The sequence below is a fragment of the Peromyscus leucopus genome, chromosome 4 (genome assembly GCF_004664715.2).
Source record: "Peromyscus leucopus breed LL Stock chromosome 4, UCI_PerLeu_2.1, whole genome shotgun sequence".
Classification (NCBI taxonomy): Eukaryota; Metazoa; Chordata; class Mammalia; order Rodentia; family Cricetidae; genus Peromyscus; species Peromyscus leucopus.
The window spans coordinates 96,178,393-96,203,004 of NC_051066.1; the positions used below are offsets into that span (position 1 = coordinate 96,178,393).

Below are 24,612 nucleotides of genomic sequence, written 5' to 3' on the forward strand. Positions count from 1 at the left end.
AGCACCAGGGCACAGCTGGTGGAGGAAGATGAGGCCAAGGAGGTAAATCAGAGGAAGATAGTCTGACCAGGATGGATCTCCTCTTCACAGTTTGGAAAGCTGCTCATTCTGGAGAAGCTCTCAATATTTAGAAGGCCTCAAGTGGATCAGGAGAAATAAGAAAGAGAGGGAGGGACCTATGTAGGTCCTCAGATGCAGGAATCCAGGCTAGGTCCACCCCCAACCCATTTGCCCATCCCATGTGATCATTGGCCCATGATACATAGGAACATATACCCACATATACAATGTATGTATATACAATGTATGCAGTTGTCCATTCCCTCTGCCCGTGATTAACAGATGACCCCTCTAGACATACCCATTTGGCTCCTGAGAATGGGAAGACTGTATTTGCCCAAAGTGACAGCTGTATTTATGAACCAGAAAACGTGGTTTGTGTTCAAAGAGCAAAGTACTGTGCACACTTGTCGGGGGTGGGCCATCTTGTCACAAGCTCCATGAGCCTGGTGACCTCTGAGGAGGGACAGAGAGGCCAGAATGCAGAGAAGAATTAGTAGGGCATGGATTCAATGACACAGACTGGCAATCCACACAGCTCCTGTTTATTCTTGACATCACTGAGTTCAGGAGCTTTGGAGGGGACCAGAGCTGGGCCACTGTGGAAGTGTGGGTGGCTGTGGTTCTGCATCTAGTCTCAGCATGAAGAGAGCGGCTGGTTCCTCAGCCCACAGCTCTCTGTGGTGAGGCTCTGAGAAGCAGGGTGTTTTCCGAGGTTCTCCTCGTCTGTGGAGGGGGTGGGCCCTCTGAGGAGGCTGATGCCTGGTTCTCACTACACCCCACCGTAATATGGAATCTGCTCTCTCCTGCCCAGTGTCCCCAAGAGCTAGACTGTCCCACCTTCTCTAGGGAATGAGGAGGTTCTGCTCCAAGTTCACTGGCAAGACCTCTGGGGACTGGGAGACCTCAGGGAAGAAGTAGGAAAGAGAAACTCCTTAAAGTCTTCTCCCTCAGCAAGCCCTGGCCTAGGGCCCTCCATCACATCTCTGCCACAGTCTTCTGACTCTCACCAGGTCAGCCCCCAACCCCTTCCCCAGCCTGTCGTCGATCCAGAGCCAGCTGGAGGGCACGCCTTATAGTCTCCATGTTGTTCAGGACGTTGTATCGACTCAGAGTCACCAACCGATCAAACTCCTTGGGCTCATAGGTGAAGTCCATCATTCCATAGGGGGTGTCTGGCCCGTTGATGATGAAGTCCCCAAAGGCCTTCTCCTCGGCTGTTTGTCGTTCTATACCTGGGGTGGGGAAAGCAAGGCTAGGCTGGAGAACTCTGTGGAACTGGGCTGGGAGCTGATGGCCCTGGACACGTTCCCTGCTCAGGATTTCTGGCTTGCTCTCTGGCCCGTTAGAAAGAGATGGCTCAGAGAGAACACAAAGGTCCAGGCATCAGAGGGCGCAGTGGTTAGCCCAGGCCCTCCAGGAGGCTAGGGTCCCATCCTCCCCTGAGGGTTGGAATGGGCTTGGGACTTCCCTTTACCTGGGGCCAGATGGGTGCGAAAGGTCCTGTTGACAAGGGGGAAATGCAACACAATGGGCGAGCAGGGGTCCTCGGCCTTGGTGAACAGATAGCACTCGCGGGGGTCCTCCAAGTCCTCGGGGCCCACCTCAATCCTGGGGAAGGGGATTCCACGGTCCAGGCAGTACTTCTCCGTCATCTGCAAGACCTGGGCAAAGAGGCAAGCTTCTGGCCCCTACCTGGACTCAGGCTTCAGCTAGCTCTGTGTCGGAATTTCTGAGTGACTTTCTGAACCACCTTTCTATTTGCCAGATAAAGTTGGAAATAAGCGTCCAGTGAGAGCGCAGTGAGTTAGCAATAATTAGCAAAGGCTGAAGGTCAATCTAGTCCTCTAGACCTCTCATGCCATCCTTATTAACATGGCTGTCCCTTGGACAGTCCCTCCGCTGTTCCCTGTTAAGGGGTTGATAGCAAGGGCGTGTTGGATGGGTTTTTAGCTCTTCTCCAATCCTAGGCAGTCATTGGACAGGGAGGATGAAGAGGAAGTCAAAGAGAGCCCGCCAGACCCACTGTCCTAGGGATTTTGAGGCACCCTTTGCAGATCTCTCCCTAAGAGGACTTTCGTGGCTAGTGTTACCATAGTAACAAAGGGCAGCAACCCCAGGCCCCCTGTGGAGCCGTGGAGCAGGGAAATCCTAACATAACTAGGCAGGAGGTTCTAGGACTGAGTCTAAAAGACAGCCGAGACCCTCTTTATACATCCTCTCATAATCCCAGAATTCTCCAGCTGGGAGACCTGGACTGTCAACAATGTCTAAAGGGTACCTCCACCAGAAGTGACACCCAAACACCCGGCCGGGCGTTTGCCAGATAAAGTTGGAAATAAGCGTCCAGCAGAGATTTCTCCTCCTCCCCTCCACTCACTTTGGGTGACCCCTGCTTCCCTCCTTACCTGAAAGGGGGCTTCCAAGGAATAGTCGAAGGACAGAATGAGGTCCACAGCCCGCCGGGGCTGCAGGATCAGCGGGAACGGCGAGTTGATGGCGAAGCCGGCGTCTACGAGGCGCAGACAGTCCTTCATGGGTGTGAGCTGGTTGGGGCGGGCATCGGGGTGTCTGTCTGTAAGGTGCACAGGGGTAGATGCAGTGGTTCTTGCTGGTGACCGCCCTCTCCTTGAATCTGTAGTCACAGTCTCTAGACTTCTCCTGCCTCCCTCACCCTGGCCCTTCCACCTTGCCTTTCAACTTTCAGCAGTCAGACAAGCCGTCCCCATTAACAACAGAGGACCACGACCCTACCTCCTCCAAGACCCAGATAAAAGCCAACGCTGGCCCCAGGGAGCCAGATGTATATATAGGAAGGATCTGCTTCCGGCTCCCCCCTCCCACACGGTACCACATACCTTTCCAGGCCATAAACTCCCTACTAGTCACATAGTCCTTGTGCAGGCAGAGGCCTCGGGTAAAGTTAAAGTTCCGGGCACAGGTAAAGCGGGAGGTGAATATGTCCAGCACAGCCTGAGAGAAGGGGTTCTGTGGAGTGAAGAGCCTGGTTCGCAGCCGTGTGGGGTCCTGGTCCTGCGACCGGAACGTTGGGTAGTCATCTGGATGGGGGGGGGCAGTGAAATACAGTGAGAACCATCTTGGTCCACCTCCCTCATTCTTCATCCCTCTGCCAGGGCCCTGGCAAGTGGTGGTGACTGACCAGGGCCTCTGCTCTCACCTGTGACAGTGATGCTCTCTTTGTACGGGTCCAGGAGGCGCAGGCCCGAGCCTCCCATCTCCCGGAAGATCTCACTTAGGCTGGCTGCGAAAGCACTGCCCCACATGCCTATGGAGACAGGCAGGGCCCCGTATCACAGCCTGGCCCTAGCCCTGCCAACCTCCGACCTCCAAACCTAGACTCACCCTGCAGGTAACAGATGCGGGGCTCTGGCCAGCGCCGCAGCATCCGACCCATGAAGAACTCGGAGCCGAAGAGTTCGGTGGGAACATAAGCCCCATACTTGTGGAAACCGACCTCATAGGGGGTGAACTCACACCACTCTGGGGAAAACAAAGAAACCAGGGTCCTCGTGACTGAGCAGGAACCCTGGCTTTCCAAAAACCAGAGGCAGGAACTCCACCATTGGCCAAGGTCCCTGCTCGGGAGCACCTCCCACTTATAGCTGAAAGCCCCGCCCTCACCCACGCTCCTGCCGCATCTCCCTGTCTCTTTCCTTTGCGCCCACACCCAGGCACCTGCAAAGTCTTTCCCACTGATGTGTGTGTGGACATTGATGCTCGCATAAATGGGGTAAGGGTTCTGACCCTGGCTGACCATTTCTTGCTGGTCTGACAGCTTGGCAGGGTTTTCCTGGGCAGGAGAGAAAGCAGACAGCTTGACTTTGGGGGAGCCCCTGTTCTCTGTCTTCGGGGTTGGCATCAGCACCCTGAGGGGGATGGTGCACCCCACAAGAGATATGTCGCGTCGTCAAGGCCAGGCTGTAGCTTTAGGCCGTAGCAGAGCTCAGCCCCCCTGTGGGTTTTCATGATGCCAGTGCCTCTGGGAGCATCCTCTCCTTTCTCGGTCATTCCAGAGAGCAATCAGAAGGCAGACAGCCAGACTGACAGTTTGAGGGGATCATCGAAAAGCCAGTCTAATTTCTTTACAAAGAAAGTCACTAGGAGACGTAACTTCTTAGAAATGAGATAGCGCAGGTGGCCACGCCCAGCCAGTAGCCACACACTGCGGGTCAGCTGCCTGAACCTTCTGCCTCAGCCGGACTGGGCCTGTGGTTCTAGGAGTAGCTGCTTGGTGGTATGGGTCAGAGCTGCTTTGGCCAATGGGTGGGCATGGCGCTCTGCCTCAGAGGCAGGCAGGAACAATTTTCAATACATGTTTTTACTGGGCTCTACCCCAGGAATAAGAAAGGAGTCAAGGGAGAAGAAACATGTGGAAAAGGGAGCTGGGGTGGGGAGCTTCCACCCACTTCCTGGTCTCCTACCTCCTGGTTCAGGAAATACTCAATGATGAGGCCCCAGAAGTCCGAGAGGGACATGTTGTGGCCTCTTCTCTCCCAGGCCTCCTTCTCCTGGGAGTAGTACTGCAGCTTCTCTGCGGACAGCATCCCTATCTTACTGCTGCAGACCCGAGCCGAGGCACGTTCAATGGGGCCCTGCAAAGGCTTCTGGGACCAGGATGGATCCTTGTAGAGTGTAGAGATGCACCTGCGGATGGAAGGGATGCCTGTGAGTTAGAGGATGCTCCTCCTTGTCACATACACCAGCAGTTCTATTCCCTCACTCAGACATGTCCCTGGGACCCTCCTCTCACTCATCTTGACCCCCTTGAAGGCAGGCTCCCAGCCCCTTATCAGAGACTCCATCCCATCTCCTGGACATCCTTACCCGTCCAGAGCTCACTCTGTGTTCTGCCCTACCTCACTTACCAGGTAGACCCAGAAACCCCGCTCAGGTAGGTCACAGCATCCAGAAGGCCAAGTTCCTGCAGCCCCGCCAGGCTGCCGTACAGGGAAGTCATGGCTCTGGTTCCACCCCCAGAGCCTAACACAGCGATCACGGGCACCTGAGCACGGCAATGACTTGTTAGCAACACCACCAGGCCTGACGTATTTACTGCTTATCCACAGCCGCCGTTGTCATAAACGCCTTCCATGTATTAGCTCACCGAGTTCTCCCAGAAACCCAGGGAGCCCCCCACTTTACAGATGACCAAACTGATGTGTAAGGTTAACCCATGTGCCCAAGAGTAATGGTTCTTAAACCCAAGAGTGAGAGCCCGCAGATGACTTGTCTTTTTAAAAATTCTGTGTTACGTGTGGTGTATGTGAGTGCACATGGTTCTAGGCGTGTGTACACATGAGTACATGTGCATAGGGAGACCTGGGGATGATACCGGGTGTCATTTTCTGCTGATCTCCACCTTATTGTTTGAGACACTGCTTTCACTGAACCCATGGATTCGGCTAGACTGGCTGGCCACTTCCCTCCAATCACCTGCCTGTCACCATCCCCCTCCCCCAGGGCTGGGGTTACAGATGTGTGCCACCATGCCTTGCTTTTCCACCTGGGTGCTAGGGATCTGAACTCAGACAAGCACTTTCCTGCCTGAGCCTACTCCTCAGCCTGTAGTTTTGTTTTGTTTTCTGAGATGGTCTCCTGAAGCCCAGATTGACCTCAAACTCATTCTGTAATGCTGTGGGATGGTCTGCATGTCAAATGCTCTGATTGGTCAATAAATAAAACACAGATTGGCCAGTGGCCAGGCAGGAAGTATAGGCGGGACTAACAGAGAGGAGAATTGAGAGAATAGGAAGGTGGAGTCCTGCCAGCCGCCACCATGACAAGCCACATGTGAAGACGCCGGTAAGCCACCAGCCATGTGGCAAGGTATAGATTTATGGAAATGGATTAATTTAAGCTATAAGAACAGTTAGCAAGAAGCCTGTCATACAGTTTGTAAGCAATATAAGTCTCTGTGTTTACTTGGTTAGGTCTGAGCGGCTGTGGGACTGGCGAGTGAGAGAGATTTGTCCTGACTGTGGGCAAGGCAGGAAAACTCAAGCTACACTGTAGCCAAAGATGGACTTGATCTTTCTGCTTCTGCCTCCTAAGTGCTAGAATTACAGGCATGCACCGCCATGCCTGGCTTCTGTGGCCGCTCTTAGCCATTATTTCAGAAAGATATCTAGTGACAGGTGTATTTGATTCACCAAACCCTGTTAGCAAGGCAAACACTGGGTCCTGGCTGGCTCCTTGTGGTTCTGTACTGTGTGCGGGGCCCTCAGTGGCATCTTTGGCCTATCCTCAATAGATGCCAGCAGTATCCTCTACATGGATCCACCACTTACAACAAAACATCCGTGAACACTGATAAATATCCTCTGGGGACTGGAAGACAACATTGCTGGCAGCTAAGACAGAGACCAGCAAGCCTCCCTGGCCTGCCCCCAGGTAGAGGACACCCAGAGTCTGAGGCTCTCCTCGGGATCAGAGGTGCCTGGTAGGATTAGCTTTGCCACGAAGGGTTGACTCAGTCTATCAAGACTCTGACTCCTTTTTTTCTTCCCCTGGCCCTGCTCACTGGGGCCCTACTGTTACAGAGTGCTGGATGAATCAGAACAGATATCTGGCACTCAGTGGCCACCTCTGTTGACTGAATACAGTCTAGGTTATTGGCAGTACTGGCCATTACTGGCCAGTGCTGGACAGCGGTTCCACATCTGCTGTACCCATGTGGTAAAGAAGATGATACCAGCGTTTTCCTGACTTATTCCACTGGTCTATCTCTTAGCATTCCTATCTTCTTGGCTCCCAGTCACAGGCCAACTGGCCCTTGCCTAAGAGATCCTACAGAGCCTCTACTTCTGATCCCTCTGACCACTGTCCAGTTGTGCCCTCTCAAAATTCATTTGCTGAAGCCCTGTCCCTCATATGTGACTGTTTACAGACAGAGCCTATAAGGAAGTGATGTGGTTAGAAGAGGCTAAGAGGGGAGGGCCTCAATCTGACAGGACCGCTGTCCTGACCAGGTGAGGAAGAGGCCTGGACATGAACACATATCCCTGGAATACCAGCACTTGGGAGACTGAGGCAGGAGACTCACACGTTCAAGACTAGTCTAAATTACATATGAAGCCAGGCCTTAGCTACACAGTAGTAATACTTATCTCATTAAAAAAAAAAAGGTTTGGGGAGGTGGGTATGGTGGTGCTCGCCTTTAATAATTATAACCTGGAGGCAGAGGCAACTGGTTCTCTGTGAGTTTGAGGCCAACCTGGTCTACATAGCAAGTTTGAGGTCAGCCAGGACTACATAGTGAGATTCTTTCCTGAAACGGGGGTAGTGGTAAGAGAGCTCCTGCTCCTTCCTGAGTATGCATACACACAGGCACACATTCACACACATACACATGTACACACACAGGCACACATTCACACACATACACATGTACACACACACAGGCACACATTCACACACATACACATGTACACACACAGGCACACATTCATACACATACACATGTATACACTGACACACACACATTCACACACATACACATGCACACACACAGGCACACATTCATACACATACACATGTATACACAGACACACACACAAACACATACTCAGACACACATTCATACATGCACACACAGACTCACACACACACAGATACACACACATGCACAGAAACACACACACACACACACACACACACACACACACACACACGGCCATGTCACACCACGGCAAGAAGGCAGCTGTCTACCAGTCAGGAAGGAGACCCCATGAGAAAATGGTTTCTGTTGTTGAAACTACTCAGTCTGCAGTATCCTGTTGTGTCAGCCCACGCTGCTAAAGCTACCACCCACAGCCAGGACTGTGTAAATCTTCATTCCGGTTCCCAACTGCAGATTGTGCCCATCGGCTAGGGGAAGAAGCCCCTTTGCTCTCTTCATCCTCTGCTGCCCATGCTTCCTCTGAGCTTCCTGTCATCTCTTATCCACATAACACCCATCAAGGGGACAGGCTGGACTTAAGAGTTCACCTACCGTCCCATACCTGGTCACAGTGTAGAGTCTCGCGCAATCCCATCACCCGCTGCAGGGCCTTGGATACGACCTGCTTCCTCTTGTCCAGAAATTCCAGTTCCCCATCGCAGAGCTCAAAGCCAAGGCGCAGGTCTAAGTCCCCAGAGCTGATTCAGATGGAGTGGATGGAGTAAGGAGGAGAACCTTGAGCCCAGTCTATTTGCCATAGGAACAGATCCACACTCTGGGAAGTCCCACAGAAAACACCCCAGGGACTTCCCACTAGTACCAAAGAGGTGGTCCCCATGGCCGGACCCAAGTGGGCAGGAAAGCAGAACCCACTGGGGTATTCCCCACTTCCAGCCAAGCCCAAGGGCTTTTCACAAAATCCCCACCTCACCTCATTTCTGCCTTCACACTCAGAGCCACCTCCTGCCCCTGAAAGAGACACAGTGCCCTCATCCCTGAGAAAGTAGAGTCAGACCCCCACCTGTGGCCCTTGGGGCTCAGGTAGGAGGCCAGGGTGGACCCCAGACCTCTCAGTGATCACAGGACAGGCAGGAGCCCCCAGCACCAGACTAAACCTTACCTCCTCCAGGACCACAAAGTGCTGTTCCTCCTGGCCGAGGGGCAGAGAGGAGAGCAAGATGCCTGTCTCGCTCAGCTTGTTGGTCTGAGTCTCCAGTTCATCGTTTGGGCCACTCTGTGGAGAAGAGTGCCAAGGAGCAATGGGGGTGGAAGACATGCCTCCCAGGCACCCTGGAGTCTCCTCCTACATGGACTCATTCCATTATCCTTCCCTTTGCCGTTGCTCGCTTACCTGCAGAACCAGGAGCTTCTCTTGCAGCTCGACATGCAGTCTGGGCCTCAGCATTGGGTTGACGTGGAAGGTGAAGGTAGGTGGTAGGCCTGGCTCCGTGGTCTGCCGCAGAGACACTGGCTGTGGCTTCTCGTACGCTCCAGGCACTGCCAGCTGGATCTGCCTCGAGCCTGAGGGCAGAGGTCCAGTGAAGGGTCAAAGTGGGCGGATGTGAATGTGGCTCAGGACAATGACACTCCAGATGACAGGAATTCCTCCTCTTCCCCGGGTCCCTAGCTCTCATCCCCTGCTCACTCCAGTACCTTGACCACAGGAGAAGAACCATGGAGAGCTCTCAGCTTCTCCAATCAATCAGCCCTGGTATAGTGTGGGAAACACACAAATACTAGGAGAAAAGGGACTGGGTCAGCCCATAGCCTATGGGGCTGGAGATTTTGAAATTTTTATTTTAGTTACCTAACGTGTAGTTAATGATATAAATAGCTATTCATTATTGCATTAATTACTGATTTTCAACTGTTTATATTCCCAATCTCTTGATTCCATTCATGCTTTTGGGGAGGTTTGTGGCCAAAGAGAACACAGACATATGCTGCTAGTTGCTGTGGCCTTAGCTTCCAGAAGTCAAAGACCTTGGAAAGATGTAGGGACTCAGAAGACGAGGTAGAAGGCAGAATGGCATTCTGGGAACAGAAGAATTGTATATTGCAGAAGCAGAGGGGTCAGAGGTCAGCTCAAGCTAGGTGAGACCCAAGCAGGGAAAGAGCAAAGAAATGAGGCTGTGTATTGGCAAGGAACAGTGGGGTGGGTCTCTTCCTGCCCAGCTTCCTAGCAGCTGTGAGAGGTGGTGGATCCAGAGAGAAACTTCCAGGCCTGACATCCACACACTGCTGTGCAGAAGAGTCTGGGTTCCGAACACATCACAGAAGCAACAGTGACCCAAAGGGTTGGAAGACAGCAGAGGTCCAGATAGGATCCCATCCTTGCACAAGATGAAGCCAGACTTGACATGCCCTGAGGTAGGAGACACCTGGAAAGGTGCTTTTTCATGCCTACCAAGGATTATGGCCTGAGATGGAGTCAGACTAAGGTGTGCCATTCATTGAAGAAATGCCAGATCTTATGGTGAAGGCAGTGGCCTCGGAGTGTGTCAGATCTGTGTTTGGTCCTGGCTCTCCATGTATTATTGGTGGTATGATGTGAAGAGGTCAGTGACTGCGCCTGCTTTCCATGGTTGCCATGAGGAAATATGGTCCAATAGATGCTAAGTTCTCAGCATAATGCCACTCTCCATGTCACCAGGGCAGCGCTCATCTCACAGGTTCAACTCCATGTGGACATTAACTGTCACACCACCAGGCTCCACTCCCACATCTGGATTCTCCTCCTCTGTGCCAGACTGCATTAATAGCCCCAATCTTGCACCTCCCCCAGGACCCTCTCTTTGCCATGCTATTATGGGTGTGTGTGTCTCTCTCTTCTCAGCTCTTTTTTTCTCAGAGGAATGGATTGGATCAAGAGCTGCATTTTAAGCAGTTGATCAAAGCAAGCACTCCACGGGGAGATTCCAGTGGGCTGCCGCGCGGAGCAAGCCCTTCACAGAGAGATGGCAGAGGCTGCCGCAGAGCAGGGAGATGCCCTGGGAGTTCTGTGTTACGGATTTTTAAGTTTTTAAACTTAAGATTTTAAATATTCTATGAATATTTTGTGGTGGGTGGCATATTCAAAGGGTAATATGATCTTCCTCCCCCACCCCAAATCAGAGTGAAGTGAAAATTCCTTTTAAGACATCCGTCCTTCCCCATGGTCCTTTAGAAAAGCCTAAAGGGAGGCAAAATAATGATGAATCTAGTTTTGGGGGGATGACGATTCTTCACTTGTGTGGGGGAAATGCCCTGGTGCCTTAGTTTTTGAAATAATAAATCGGCAGTCTCAGCATATTTAACTATGGAGTGTTCTGACTGACAGGAGACACAGCCACCATGATGCAGCTGTAGTTTTCTTGGTTAGCTCATGCCTAACTCTTTCTTGAATTGCTCAAGGTCCCATGACTTTTGGTTGAGACATTTTGTTATTTTTATTTAGGTTTTATGTGTAACATGCTCACATGTGTGTGACTATGCATACCTGTGCACATATAAGGAGGATAGAGGATGTTAGTGTCCTGCTCTGTCATGCTCCACCTTATTCCCTTGAGACAAGGTCTCTCTTTGAACCTGGAGCTGGGCTGGCAGTCAACAAGCTCCAACAATCCTCCTGTCTCTGATCCCCACAGCACTGTGGGCCATGCCCAGCTTTTGAAGTGAACATTAGGGATTTGAACTTAGGTCCTCAAGTGTGCGTAGCAAGTTCTTTTACCCACAGAGCCTTCTCCTTAGCCTCATTTTGTTATTTTTTAAAAAATAATTTACTTACTTTTTTGCATTTGTGTTTTGCCTGTATGTATGTCTATGTGAGGGTGTCAGATCTTGGAGTTACAGACAGTTGTTAGTTGCCATGTGGGTGCTGGGAATTGAATCCAGGTCCTCTGGAAGAGCAGTCAATGCTCCTAACCACTGAGCCATCTCTCTAGCCCCCTCATTTTGTTATTTTTAAAGCTGAGGTTTTAAACTGAAGGCTGAGGCCTTGGTTTCACACAAGATGGCAGACTGAACAGGTCAGAAACGAACCTTGTGTTATCTTTTAGGACTCCCTTCTCCCAGAGTCTCAGGTCTTCTGTGCTAACCAAGTGACTTCAGTTTCCCCTCTAAGGAGGCAGACTACACCCCTTGCCCTCTGACTTTGAGTTTAAGCATGTGTCTTGTTTGGGCCAGTAACATGTGAATGGCCAGGATGTGACTAGAGGCTTTAAAAGCACTTGTTCAATTGAGTCGGCTCTCTTGCCTCTGCTGAGGTCTTAAGAATATGTCCAGGCTGGTCAGTTGGGCACAGGTCGGGGAGACCACTCTTAGCCAAGTCCCTGCTGCCCTCTCCCCCTCTTTAAGCCGTGAAAATGTAAAGAGCCACAGCCCTCACATCCGATGTGGCCTCCAGGAGGAAGGCAAGCTCCAAGGGCCCAACTCACCGTGCTCCCCAAGTGAGGCTGTCTTGTCTCCCTTGAGCGTGCCCTGGATTCTCAGACAGGGCTGAGCCTGAGGAAAGCAGAAACCTTAGCAGTCAAGAGAGCCTATAGGGTCTGATCAGGATGGAGAAGGGAAGAACAGCCAGGGCAAGGACCATAGCAGCTCTCTGGGACGTGGGTCCTATGGGCAGGGGTCTTTTGTGACAATCCCCAAGGTTGTGCCGTGTTCCTCCTCAGGACTCATAAGAAGTGGGCACTTGTGGGAAAGAGAATTATGGGGCCCCACAGGCTCCCTCAGCAGCCAGGGCCCCAGAGGAACAAAGGTTCTGTGATACCCACACAAGCTCATGTGTTCTTCATCCCCTCACACACTTTCCTTCTAAGGAAGGACTGAGCGTCTTCCAGAGACATGGGGGCATCCTGGACTCAACCACGGTCTACTACGTCTCCTGTTCCCCAGTCCCACACAATTCCACACCCATCTTCCCTACTCACCACCAGGACCCCATTGGTGATGACTTCAGATGCAGGCACCTGACTGTAAAAGATAAGGGTTTCATAGGCCATCACCCCCCTTACCACGGCTGTTAAAACAACATGATCAAAGCAGGTGTAAGAGCCTGGAAAGCATGATAGGGAGACTTGTCATCCAACACACAAGTAGGTGTCAACACCAGGCTGTCCTCTCTGAAGTCACACCTCCAAGGCAAGTAAAGGACTTGAGGACTGGCACTTGGAACAAACAGATCGATACTGGCTCTCACTGGACTCACCTCTTTTCCAGAGTAAACGCTACTTGCAGCTCTTGTGAATCCTGAAAGGGGTGGGGGCGGTAAGAACGGCAGCAGTTTTCACAAACCTTCAAAAATCTCAAGGACCGCTCCTGCCTCTCACCTGTGCTGAGCTCTAGGGCCTAGGAAACGAGTCTGGTACGGCACCTCATAGGCACAGGGGAAGAGTGGTGTTTCTAAGTAGAGCTTCATTCATTCAGAAATATGTGCCAGATACAGTTCCAGACTTAGCAAGGCCAAACCAAGATGGCTGCTTATCAGTGGCTTAGGGGTAGGGGTGGAGGGGTCCTCTCCTGAGATTTACTTATTGCTAACCCAGGTAGACCTCACCTGCTGGTTCAGAGAGAAGTTGTGTGTATGAGGCTGGCCAGGCTGGAGATTACTCAGATCAAACAGAAGTACGGAGAGTTGGTCACTGTCCAGGATATCCTTGTCACAAAGGGTAAGCTCCAGGACATTCTGGGGAGAGGACCGAAGGATCAGCATTGTGGAGGAACTCACTGGCCTCCATGCCCAGTCCCTTACCGGCCCTGTACCTTCACAGCACCATGGATCCGATAATGGAAGGTCTCATTCCACTCTGGGTCACTACAGTTAGTCACTGTCCTCGTCTGGGTGGGGCTAGGAGAAGCTGTGGGCAGCCACAGTTGAACATAGCAGTCAGCTTTGGACACTGCAGGAAAGATGGGGAGAGGATTTGGCATCAAACTCTTCCTGTTGAAAAGGTTCCCCAGGGGAGCCTGCGCTTGGGGACAAAGGAGCAAGGGACAGGCTACCTGCCTGGGGCAGGGGAGGGAGCTTTGGTGTTCCCAGCTCCATCCTAGCCAGGTCTGCCTCCACTCAACTGACAAGAGATCCTGCAGCAGCAGCCACAGTTCAAAGCACCGTGTGGCAGCACAGACCATTGGGTAACTCCTTGAAATTGCCTGATTCAGGCAGTAAAATTCTGTGCCCTGTGTGGGTACCACCAAAGCTCCCGGAAAGCAGGCATTGATGTGTGGTAACATGAGCCTAATACACCCTCACACCGGCTCTTAGGGTCAGGAGGAGGCTGGAGTCTACACGACTCACCTCTCCAGTGCCACCCTCCCTCTCTGTGCACCCCACACCAGGGCAGCCTCCCTTGATAGTCAACACCAACCCTTCACTCTGCTTCAAGTGGGTATTTGTGCACACACACAGAGCCCTGAGAACACCCTAGAAAAAAGGAGAAGGTGGAGGTGAGGCTCACTCACACAGATCGGTGTGCTGGATGTTTCTGGCCCTCAGCACTTTCACCTGAAGGTCGTAATACGGGTGGGTTTCTCTCTGAAACAACAGAACCCCAGGGACTCAGTCCCGGGAAGCCAGGAGCATCCTGGTCTCGTCTCTCCAGTGAGTTCTGGCTCCTTTTCTCTCTACTGTCCTACCACAGAGCTTGCCTGGTCCTGGGTCACTGATGCTCCCGTGGCAGGAGCTCGGGGAAGCTTTTGCAAGGCCCAGGGTGTTGGGTGGACAGGATTGGTGGGGAACCTGGATCTGCTCAACGCTAAGCTAGTTAGGTTTTATGACGGCCAGCCTACAGCTGCTCCGTCCACGTGGCCTGAGCTCTGGGATAGTGTATTTAAGGTTAAACATTAAAGAGAAAGCCAGAACCCACCACATCTATGGGCTTCCAGGCAAGGGCTGGAAAACCAACCAGAGGTGGAGAGTAGGAAGGTGAGGAGAAGCAGTCCCCCAGCCTGTACCAGTCTGACAAGTTACTAAATTGAAGATTGGGTTCAAAAAAGATACTACCAGACTGCAGCCTTCTGGGCGTCAATCTACCTCCCGGAACCCCACCCCCCCATCCCTTCTCTCCACAATGGGTTATATGGCCGCTCTGCACATTCCTGGCAAACCAACCAAAGGCAACGGTCACAGGACTTGCCATCATTTCTTTTTGGAGATCACTTTCAGGAGCCAAGGCCTTGGTCCATCCCTCTAGTCTGAGCTTTTCCAGGTTGTCTGTGGTATGTTCCACCCTAAATCAAACCCCAGAGCGGTGGCTGGCTCAGCCCCCACAGGGCACCATCTCCCAGGACTGCAGTCAACACTCCCCAAGTGAGATGAGTACCTTACCCGCCAATGCCTCAACGGTGGCGGTCCCCTCTTCTCTCTCTTCCGAAGCAGCACTGCTCCAAGAAGGGGCAGTCCCTTGCTTGCCAGCCACTTTTGCCAGAGGGTCCCGGGCATGGCCCGCAGCCCGGGTCCCAGCAGGGAGCTTGCCTGCTCCCTGAGCCACCCTCTCTCTGGCTACACTCACTGTAGCTCAGGTCTGGCAGGCAGCGCAGGATGGGGAGGGTGGAGCAAGCCTGTGCTGAGGACTAGGGCTGGGTGGCCACGGGCTGGAGGTGGGGTTGGAAGTGCTCCAGGAAATGAGTGGCGCCTGCTTTCCCCAGGCAAGAGGCAAGTTAGTCCCTTTCCAAGAGATTCTTGGGGTCCTGCTTAGCACTCTGGTCCCCAACCCAGGCCCTGCCTAACTGAGCTAGCTGTGAAAAGCAGACACCAAGAGCCTCCCGCCACCCTCTCCCCTTGCCATGGTCCTGTTTAGTGGGTAGGGCAAGAGCCGAGACATTCCCGTTTCCAACTAGTCTGCATTAGCAGAAGTTAGGAGGTGACAGAATCAGGGCTCACCTCCTCTAGCTGCCAGAAATCCTCACACCATTCCTTCTTCAAGTTCCAATTTCCCCTCAGCTCTTGAGTAGAAATACGGAATCTCTGGTTCGGGGTTTCATGGAGACTCCAAGACATTTTATGTCTCTTTTGGCCTCCCTCGGTTATTCCCTCAGCACAAAGGGCCTGCAGCACACTCTGCCTATGCTCAAAGTCACTGCTACCCTGTAAAGATTCACTTCATGACTCCCTTCCCAATGGAAGTGCCTGGTGATTCAGGCATAGAGGCAGGGACATGGCCAGGCAGTATAAATAAGAACAGGAGGGAGGCCTCCCCGACCTTAAACGGCCAGAGGCAAAGGCTTAAAGTGTTCATGACCATGTGTGTGAGCCTGCAGCTGCACCAGTATGTATCATCTCCTTCCCTGTGGACCACAATCTAGGTGGCTGGGCAGGAGCAGTTGCTGGGAAAAGGTTTCTAGGAGACTGAACTGTTGGGAGATCCCTTTCATCTCTTTAACCACAACCCTTTCCTAGATCCAGGGGTGGTGGTACATGGAACCCCAGCACATGGCATTCTGAGGCAGGAGGCTGACTTGAACTCGGCCATATGACACCAGCTCGAGGTACAAGATGAGACCCCTATCTCAAATAATCAGGTAATCACCACTGTCTTGCCTCAAAACATACAGTAGGAGGCTGAAATGACATCCACCAAGGTGAATCAACTCTCAAACAGGCAGGTTCAGACCAGAAATTCCAGATCCAAGGGTGATGTAACTGCAATGGCCTTTTTCACCTCCTGTGGATTCTGAAGTTGATCTGACTCAGAGATCTGAATCCAGCCTCCTTGCTGATCTTGTGGATAAGCAAATACTCCTGAATCCACATGAAGCCCTAGCCCTGGGCAGGAGGGGAACAGTACCAGCTGGTTGAGTGTTTTCTGGCTTAAACCACACTCTCCTCTTGGAAGCCATTTCCCATACCTCAGCCGTCACACCTCAACTCAAAGTTCTGGATGATTCTCATTGCAGAGGATCTGCAGGACGGCCAGCCAGCCAGCTCAAGGAGGGGACATTACCGAAGGACCAAATTGTCATTTGAGAGCTGGGCAAAGCGAGCCAACTTGACTTTTCAAACAGAGTCCCTCACCCCTACCAACTCCACACCCTCATAGGACCCTTCTGGCCACAGTGAGCTTCAAGAAGCAGCACAAAGCAATGCTGTGTTAGACATTTAGACTGTATAGAACTCCAGGGTTCCCGGTGTGAAGATGGGAACACAGAACCCCAGGGTTCCCAGTGTGATGGTGTGAAGATGAGAACACAGAATCCCAGGGTTCCCGGTGTGAAGATGGGAACACAGAACTCCAGGGTTCCCGGTGTGATGGTGTGAAGATGGGAACACAGAATCCCAGGGTTCCCGGTGTGATGGTGTGAAGATGGGAACACAGAACCCCAGGGTTCCCGGTGTGATGGTGTGAAGATGGGAACACAGAACCCCAGGGTTCCCGGTGTGATGGTGTGAAGATGGGAACACAGAACCCCAGGGTTCCCGGTGTGAAGATGGGAACACAGAACCCCAGGGTTCCCGGTGTGATGGTGTGAAGATGGGAACACAGAATCCCAGGGTTCCCGGTGTGAAGATGGGAATATTCTGGCATGCGGTGTCAGCCAGACACCCATAGCCACATCCGCTGGCCACCAGATGGAGGCATTTGTGAAAGGCCTGTTACTCTGATTTTTTTTTTCATACTTACCATCTTATCCTCTCTTCTTAGCTAACCTATTCCCCCTTACTAACATTTCCATTGAAGTCTTCAGAAGGGGAAACAGGCTCAAGGAGACTTGGTTTCTTGCTGGTGTTTATTGAGGAGCAGCCCTCCATCGCTGTCAGGCTGGGGCTGCTCCTGCTCCCCTCCCTAGCCCTCTGTGGAGTTTGGGAAAACAGAATTAAGTATGCACACCATCCAGGAGAAAACACAGGCTTTATTCTACTGCTTCAAATACAGTTCATGAGAAGGAATGCTACAAGCCTACCAGGTAAGAGGACAGGGCTCCCGTCCTGTGGGGAGCTGCCTGGCACCCCAGTGCTGCTCCCGAGGAAGTGTATTTTAAGCTGGTGCAGATGGGATCATGGGCAGCACTGCTCATTTTTTTAAAATTTCATGTGTATGGGTGTTTTGCCTGCATATATGTCTGTGCATGTGTGTGCCTCCAACGCCAGAAGACCCTGCATAGCTCGTGCGGGCTCCGGACATGCTCAATAGAGGCAGCAGTGAGTGCGCCTGCTCCTGCGTCACTCTCTGCCATTCCTCCACGCCTCACAAACACGTCTCACCAGTCAGTTTCTCGTCAACCGTTCCCTGTGTGCAGGGGAGACCCACAATGCTACCCTATCCTAGAGCAATCCTCCAGTCTTGAAAAAACAGGGGGCCAGGGAAGGACGAGGGCCATGAAGGCAACAGGACGGAAGGTGGCCAGGGAAGAGGAAGATGCTCCAAGCAGGGAGAGCTCACCCACAAAGGCTCAGCCACTTGTCCAAGCGGCTGGTGAGTGGCTGGAGCAGGCACTTCTGCAGACATCCTGCCTCGGAGACCACATACCCTGTGCAGTGCTGGCCAGGGAGGTCCCAAAGCCTACGCCTGCAGGCTTGCGCTCTCTCAGGCACCTTACTAGAAAAGTTCAGCTACGGAGAACCTTCATACGACATACCCGACAGCTGCTTATCAGTGCACTCCTGGAAACCCAGACTGCGGCTTCCCATTTTACCTCATTTAAATATTGGTCACTCTCTCCCCTTCAGTCTGTCGAGTGGGAGAGCAAGCAAGAGAAGAAATTAAGGAGCAAAATAAATAGTGAGGAAAAGGAGACTGAAAACTAAAGGGATAGCGGGAGAATACTTAACAGGACGCAGGGCACAGCTCCTTGGAGAAGCCACTGGCAGTACAGACAGGGAGCCTGTTTGGTCAGTGGGGCAGAGAGCTCTAGTACCAGCTCCCAAGGGACTCTCCAGGCTGCCATGCTGGGGGTGGGGGTGTCTTGTGAAGCTCTATAGTTATTGTAATAGAAAACTCTCAGTCAACAACCCCATGGGTACAAACACTTGAGATGAAATCTCCTTGTCCAGATGATTGGTATACAAAGGCAAGACGGTGCATTTCCTCCTGTCCAAGCAGGGGTTAAATTCCTGGAATTGTCTGCAACATAACAGTGTAAGATAAAACTAATCTTTTTCTAGGAAAAAGCCAGCAATGCCAGGTCACAAGTCCAGTTAATTCGGAGATGTTCCAGGGAGCAAGACAGCCAGCAACGTCCAAATGAGGGAGACGCTTGGTGGTAGTAGTCCCTGGTTCCTAATGTGGCTGCTCCTTCGACTCTCTGGGAAAGCTGTCCACTGCTGAGTCCTTAGGATGCTGGGCTCAGGTGTCGGCCGAGTTTACCTCTTTGGAACAGAAGTAATGCACAACCACTCCATTTGGGTATCTTGCAAATGCACTGTGTGGAAGAACAGCTGAGAGGTGAGCGGTGTTCTAATAGTCTCCTCCAGCACCTGCAAGAGGCACATCCCCAGGAGCCACCCAAACCCCCCAAACAGCCTATGACAATATCTCTGGAATGCTGTCGTACCACTTCTTCAAACAACCAGAGCATGAACTATACAACATTAAAGTACTTGCAAACATTTTTGTTACTCCATCAGCGCAGGGTTGGGGGTTTGGGTCAGTGGTAGTTTGACCTTCAGTAGCACTATCAACCAACTAGCCAGGCAAATAAATGGGCAAACAAAAAGCCAATGTAGAACATGTGCCCATGGTTTGGCCCTGGGGGACGTTGTTCAGCGGAACATGTTTTGGGCTAGTTCTAATGAATGACAGCAAGTCAAGCCTCTGCAAAGAAAAGGATTCTTCTAGCCAAATAAGAGGCAGATCATGCTCCTACCAGGCAGGAGGCTGACTCGGGCATGTCTCAACACAGAATAATGATGGCTCAGGAGGTTGCTCAAGTCTTGAGACAGCAGGTTGAAAAGATCTGCTGTTCTCCCTCTGGAGGTTCATCCTTTCTATCTGGCATGGTGGCAGAGGCCTGTAATCCTAGCACTGGGGTGTGGCTGAGGCAGGAGGGTTGATTCAGAGTTCCAAATCAGCCTGAGCTACCCAGCCAGCCTGTATCTCAAGAAGACTTTCTGTCTCTCATCCTCTTACTGACTCTCTGGCCCCACTGTTCATTTTAGCTGCCTGAGGAACAGAGGTTTCTGGGTGAGAGTTCAACAGCTCTGTGCCATATGTCAGGTCTTTGAATTATTGAAGCTTTTCCCTAAAAGATAATATGACTTGCTCTCTCAAAGCTCAAGAACTCAATGATACAGACAGTTTCCCTCCATGGTGGGCGTGAGGTTAGTGCTGTCCATGTGACAGAATCTAGAACCACCCAGGACTTGGGCCTCTGGACATTCCTGTGGGGGATTATCTTGATTTCGTTAACTGATGTGAGAAGACCAATCTTGACTGTGAGTAGGACTATTCCCTTGGTAGGGACTGTGGAAAATGGAGTAGAGCTGAGGCCTAGGAAGCATTCACTATTCTCACTTTCTTGACTGTGGAATGCAATGTGACCAGCTGCCTCAAGCTCCTGCCTCTGTCTGTTAACCAGAATAAACTTTCTCCCTCAAGCTGTCTTTGTTGAGTACTTTATCACAGCAACAGGGTCAGAAACTCAGGGCAGAAATCTACCCTGTATCTCCACTCTCAGAGAACCCCATCTGCCCCATCTGCATCCAGATGCTGCTCGGGAGGGGGCTCACCTGTTCCCAATCTTCTTCTTGCACACCATGCACACCTTCTCCTCAGTGATGATGCACTTCACCTGCTGGTGTAAAATCCGCTCTTCCTGAACCTGGAAGAGATTGGAGAAGTTCCATGTTCAGGGTAGAAACAGAAAGTAGAAATTGGCACTGTTTGTGTCTTTAGCTTACATAGATTCCACTAAATGCCATACTGACTGCTGGATCACCTGAGCCATGTGTTGCCTTGATGACAAGAGGTATGTGAAAACTGTCTCAATTAAAACCTAAAGCCCTCCAGGCTGTGGTGGCGCATGCCTTTAATCCCAGCACTTGGGAGGCAGAGGTAGGTGGATCTGTATGAATTCAACGACAATCTGGTCTACAGAGTGAGTTCCAGGACAGCCAGAGCTGTTACACAGAGAAACCCTGTCTCAACCAACCAACCAACCAACCAACCAACCAACCATCCCACCAACCAACCAACCATCCAACCAACCAACCATCTAACCATCCCACCAACCAACCAACCATCCCACCAACCAACCAACCAACCAACCAACCAACCAACCAAACATCCCACCAACCAACCAACCATCCCACCAACCAACCAACCAACCATCCCACCAACCAACCATCCAACCATCCCACCAACCAACCATCCAACCATCCCACCAACCAACCATCCATCCCACCAACCAACCAACCAACCAACCAAACAAACAAACAAACATCCCACCAACCAACCAACCATCCCACCAACCAACCAACCAACCATCCCACCAACCAACCATCCAACCATCCCACCAACCAACCATCCAACCATCCCACCAACCAACCATCCAACCATCCCACCAACCAACCAACCAACCAACCCCCAAAGACCACCCCAGTGTGGAAGGCCCATACCCTCAGGAACTCAGCATGGAGAAGGTTCTTGAGCACTTGATTGAACCGTTTCTTTTGTGCATTTTCTTCTAAAACCTTTTCTAGAAAGATGCGTATGTCATTGATCTGAGTGTTTGCTGGCAGAAGGTTGATCGCCTGGGGCAGAGACAGGATGAGGCTGGTTAGGGAGATGAGGAGGGAGACCAGGCAAAGCTTGTGCCTGCCCCCTTCCAGCCCTCTTCCACTGCTGCTCCATCGGCGGCCCCTGACCTTGGTGGTGTCCAGTTTGCTGTAGTGCAGCTCAAGGACCTGCAGGGCAGCCTGGAGGTTGGCCTGTGGCTCCAGGAGCTCCAGCTTGATCGGCCCCAGGCAGTGAATGTTGGGGGGGGACAGGTACATCCGAAGCAGGGACAGATACACCTGTTCCAGAGATACAGACATGCATGTCAGGCTAGCAGCAGCCCTCCTGGACCCCTCACGCCCCGAGCCTCCCTGATGATTAGAAGGCTGGCTGACAGCAACCACGGGCTCGGAGCACTCCAAACCATCACCTTCTCCTTAGTTTCTGGCAAAGTCAAACAGCCAAATGAGGATGCTGATATTGCTCTTTCCCTGAATGCCTTGTATCTGTCTAATGTTATACCATTCACAGAAAGTTAACACCAAGAAATACCCTAGAGATGCCTCCTTTTCTTAAGCTTTGAAGGCTGAGAGCTTGACCATAATTCTGACTGGTTCTAGTGCCACAGGGTCACTCCATCCTAGCACTCTTAACATGTGGGGCCAGAGACTTCTTTGTCACTGAGGCTGTCCCGTGCATCTCTGGACTTCTTTGTCACTGAGGCTGTCCCGTGCATCTCTGAACTTCTTTGTCACTGAGGCTGTCCCATGCATCTCTGGACTTCTTTGTCACTGAGGCTGTCCCGTGCATCTCTGGCCTCCAGCCCCAGATCCCACCCCCACTCCCAGTCACACCAATCACAAATGTCAATCAATGTATAATCAGACCCTTCCTCCGAGATGGGCCAATCCACATTAATCATAAGTAAGCCAGGTCATACGGTAACTCAGTTTCTTTCCCAGAAAACACGCGCTAACAATCATTTAGAGCACAGACATGTTCCGTGTCTCATGACTGACACAAGTGCCCCTTGTGGCCACACTGGACGAGCGGGGTCTGCTAACGTGACGGAAGTGCACATGCCCCTTGGTCACAGCGGCTACTTACATCTCTGTTGCCTTCTTTGTTTTGGTCGTAGTGTTTGTGGCAGTACCTGCAAGGGAGGAAGTGGTGAGAGCAGGCAGGAGGGACTCCGCGGAAGGTGTCCATGGTGCTGCCAATGGTAACCGAAGAGGGCCAGCGGGGAGCGCGAGAGCGGGGCCGACTTACTCCTTAGCCATCTTTGTGTCCTTCAAGACGTGGACGTAGATGAAGAGAGCCTGTTCATGCTTCCCCATGCGTCCCAATAGGAGAGCTCTTTCTTCTAAGAGGCCTAGGGGGAAAGGACTCCAAGTAGCTGCCGCTGTCATTGCATGAGCACAGATGAGGGACAGAGCAACCCAGGAAGGGAGACTGGGGCAATGCAAGAACGTCGGAAAGGACTGGGGTGGAGAGTGGCCAGACGGCCCAGTGGGTAACGGCACTTGCTGCCAAGTCTGATGAGCTGAGTTCAATCCCCAGGCCTCGGACAAGGTGTCCTTTGACCTCTAGATATGCATCATGGCACATACATACACAGACAGGCAATAAATGGAATAAAAAGTATCAAGAATAATAAATGGAGGGAAGCTTAAAAACAAAAACAAAAAAACACCAAACCAAACCTCCCAAAACAAAAAAATCCAGACAAAAGAAAGGGCTGGGGCCCAGCTCAGAGGTAGAGTGCATGCTCATCACTTGCAAGGGTTCAAATCCAAGCACCAAAATCTTTTATTGAAAGGGAGAAAACTATCTAAGAATTCTTAAAGGAGAAGGAAGCTAATTTAGAAGGTACTGGACTAATTCCTCCCCATCTTTTTTTTTTTTTTTTTTTTTTTTTTTTGTAGACAGGGTCTCATGTAACCCTGGCTGTCCTGGAACTCACTTTGCAGACCAGGCTGGCCTCAAACTCACAGAGATCCACCTGCCTCTGCCTCCCAAATGCTGGGATTAAAGGCATGGGCCACCATGCCTGGTCATATCTCACGCTTTTAACAGTCATTTCGACTGAGTAAGGACACTCATCAAACAGCCAAGTGTATATAAACTTTGCACTCCAGGGAAGGTGAGGCAAAGATTTGGTGTTGGCGTTCACAGAGATAACGCCAGACAGGCTTATCTTTTTCCTCAGTTAGTCACGCCAGGTTACAAGGAGTACTCAACAGTGAGTTCCAACAAGAATTCTTTCTAAAGCAACAGATGACAATCTACAAATTAGCACATTGTTCACACCCAGAGTCTTCTCTCAGCCTTAGCAAAAAAGTGATGTGGAGGAACAGGGGCAGAGGCCCAGAAGCCTGGGCCCTCCCATATCTACCTTTTAGGGCTGGAGGCGGCAATAAAGCCGAGATGAGTCTCTCCATTGCGCTTAGCTGAAACAGCTCTGGCTCTAAGCTAGACACTCACCGTCAAAGGGAAAATCACAGATGAGCCGGCCTGGTTCATAGTAGCTGGAAATCTCCAAGAACATGAGCAGCTTCTGCCGGTATTCTCCCAGCTCACCCATTTCCTCTCCAGCGGGGACGGGATTTTTACCTTTAAGGGGAAACCAAGCTCCACATGAAAGGATGCTGCTAAGCAATAATGTGGGGTCAAATGAGAGGGATGGGGCTCAGTGATGTCACCCTGTGATCAAGGAAGGGCCTCCAAGGAGATTTCCCAGTAGTTCTGTACTCCATAGTCTCTCTGGCCCTAAAACATCAGTGCGACACTAAGAAAGGCTGTGAGCAGAGAAACGTGTTGGCCAACATGTCTCTCAGCAGCACAGCTGTTAGCAGACAGATCTGTCCTTCTGTCCTACCCGGGAGGACTCCCAGAGATGCCCATACCCAGACCAGGGCTCCTGAGTTACTCAACGTCTCTGACTCCCCTAAAGGCCCTCCCACCCACAGAGAACGACAGGGCCCATTTCCCCACACTCCACACAGGCACTGCTGTCTGGTCCTTCAGGTCTGGGGCCACCTGCTGTGCATGGGCACTGGTACCTGTGGGCAGGGACAGAAGGTAGTCTTTCATCAGACTCTGCACTTTCTCACAGTACAGCTGGATCAGGCAGTTGTGGAATCGTGAGCCTGTCTCCTCCCACACGTGGATGATATGCTCCTGAGAGGAATGAAGGGCATTCTCGTTGGTACCCTCCATGCTGTGAGCCCATCTCCCGGTCTCCCTCTCGGGTCCCTAACTAAGCTGCAAGGATTACCAAGGGGCAGCCCTTCCAAACCACAACAAACCCAGTGAGGTCAGGGAGGGTTTCTTCAATTTTCAATCTAAACTGAAACTCACTCTGTAGCCCAGGCTGGCCTTGAACTCACAGAGATCTGCCTGTCTCTGCCTCCCAAATGCTGGGATTAAACAGCATCATTCTTGGTTCCCTCAGTTCTCCATTAG

General features: G+C 51.7%; 2 protein-coding genes across 7 annotated transcripts in view; both read right to left on the bottom strand.

The window, feature by feature from the left end:
- Nucleotides 1-583: 583 nt before the first annotated feature.
- On the bottom strand, nucleotides 584-15,638 carry Pla2g4f (phospholipase A2 group IVF). 3 transcript variants are annotated; one of them, XM_037205146.1, is made up of 20 exons: nucleotides 15,378-15,632; nucleotides 13,958-14,030; nucleotides 13,259-13,395; nucleotides 13,053-13,181; nucleotides 12,705-12,745; nucleotides 12,427-12,469; nucleotides 11,935-12,001; nucleotides 8,871-9,040; nucleotides 8,640-8,753; nucleotides 8,451-8,488; nucleotides 8,082-8,217; nucleotides 4,947-5,083; nucleotides 4,503-4,725; nucleotides 3,757-3,871; nucleotides 3,424-3,561; nucleotides 3,239-3,346; nucleotides 2,919-3,119; nucleotides 2,469-2,635; nucleotides 1,538-1,724; nucleotides 584-1,295 (listed from the first exon to the last, which is right to left on the bottom strand). In XM_037205146.1, exons 1-20 carry the CDS (start codon nucleotides 15,492-15,494, stop codon nucleotides 1,075-1,077), a joined length of 2,562 nt encoding a protein of 853 aa, XP_037061041.1. In that variant the 5' UTR covers nucleotides 15,495-15,632; the 3' UTR covers nucleotides 584-1,074. The 3 variants fall into 3 exon arrangements, with proteins under 3 accessions (XP_037061041.1, XP_037061042.1, XP_037061043.1); XM_037205147.1 differs by lacking the exon at nucleotides 15,378-15,632 and adding an exon at nucleotides 14,823-15,125; XM_037205148.1 differs by lacking the exons at nucleotides 584-1,295; nucleotides 1,538-1,724; nucleotides 2,469-2,635 and having other exon boundaries at nucleotides 2,653-3,119; nucleotides 15,378-15,638.
- A 1,686-nt stretch (nucleotides 15,639-17,324) lies between these two features.
- Nucleotides 17,325-24,612, bottom strand: part of Vps39 (VPS39 subunit of HOPS complex) — a 44,341-nt gene continuing 37,053 nt past the window's right edge. For all 4 annotated transcript variants that reach the window (XM_028854397.2, XM_037205144.1, XM_028854398.2 and 1 more), the window contains 8 exons: nucleotides 24,210-24,327; nucleotides 23,632-23,760; nucleotides 22,417-22,519; nucleotides 22,255-22,300; nucleotides 21,297-21,446; nucleotides 21,048-21,182; nucleotides 20,160-20,251; nucleotides 17,325-18,853 (listed from right to left, as the gene is read on the bottom strand). In XM_028854397.2, the coding sequence (XP_028710230.1) occupies nucleotides 18,778-18,853; nucleotides 20,160-20,251; nucleotides 21,048-21,182; nucleotides 21,297-21,446; nucleotides 22,255-22,300; nucleotides 22,417-22,519; nucleotides 23,632-23,760; nucleotides 24,210-24,327 (849 nt within the window). In that variant the 3' untranslated portion in view covers nucleotides 17,325-18,777. The remainder of the gene's footprint in view (nucleotides 18,854-20,159; nucleotides 20,252-21,047; nucleotides 21,183-21,296; nucleotides 21,447-22,254; nucleotides 22,301-22,416; nucleotides 22,520-23,631; nucleotides 23,761-24,209; nucleotides 24,328-24,612) is intronic.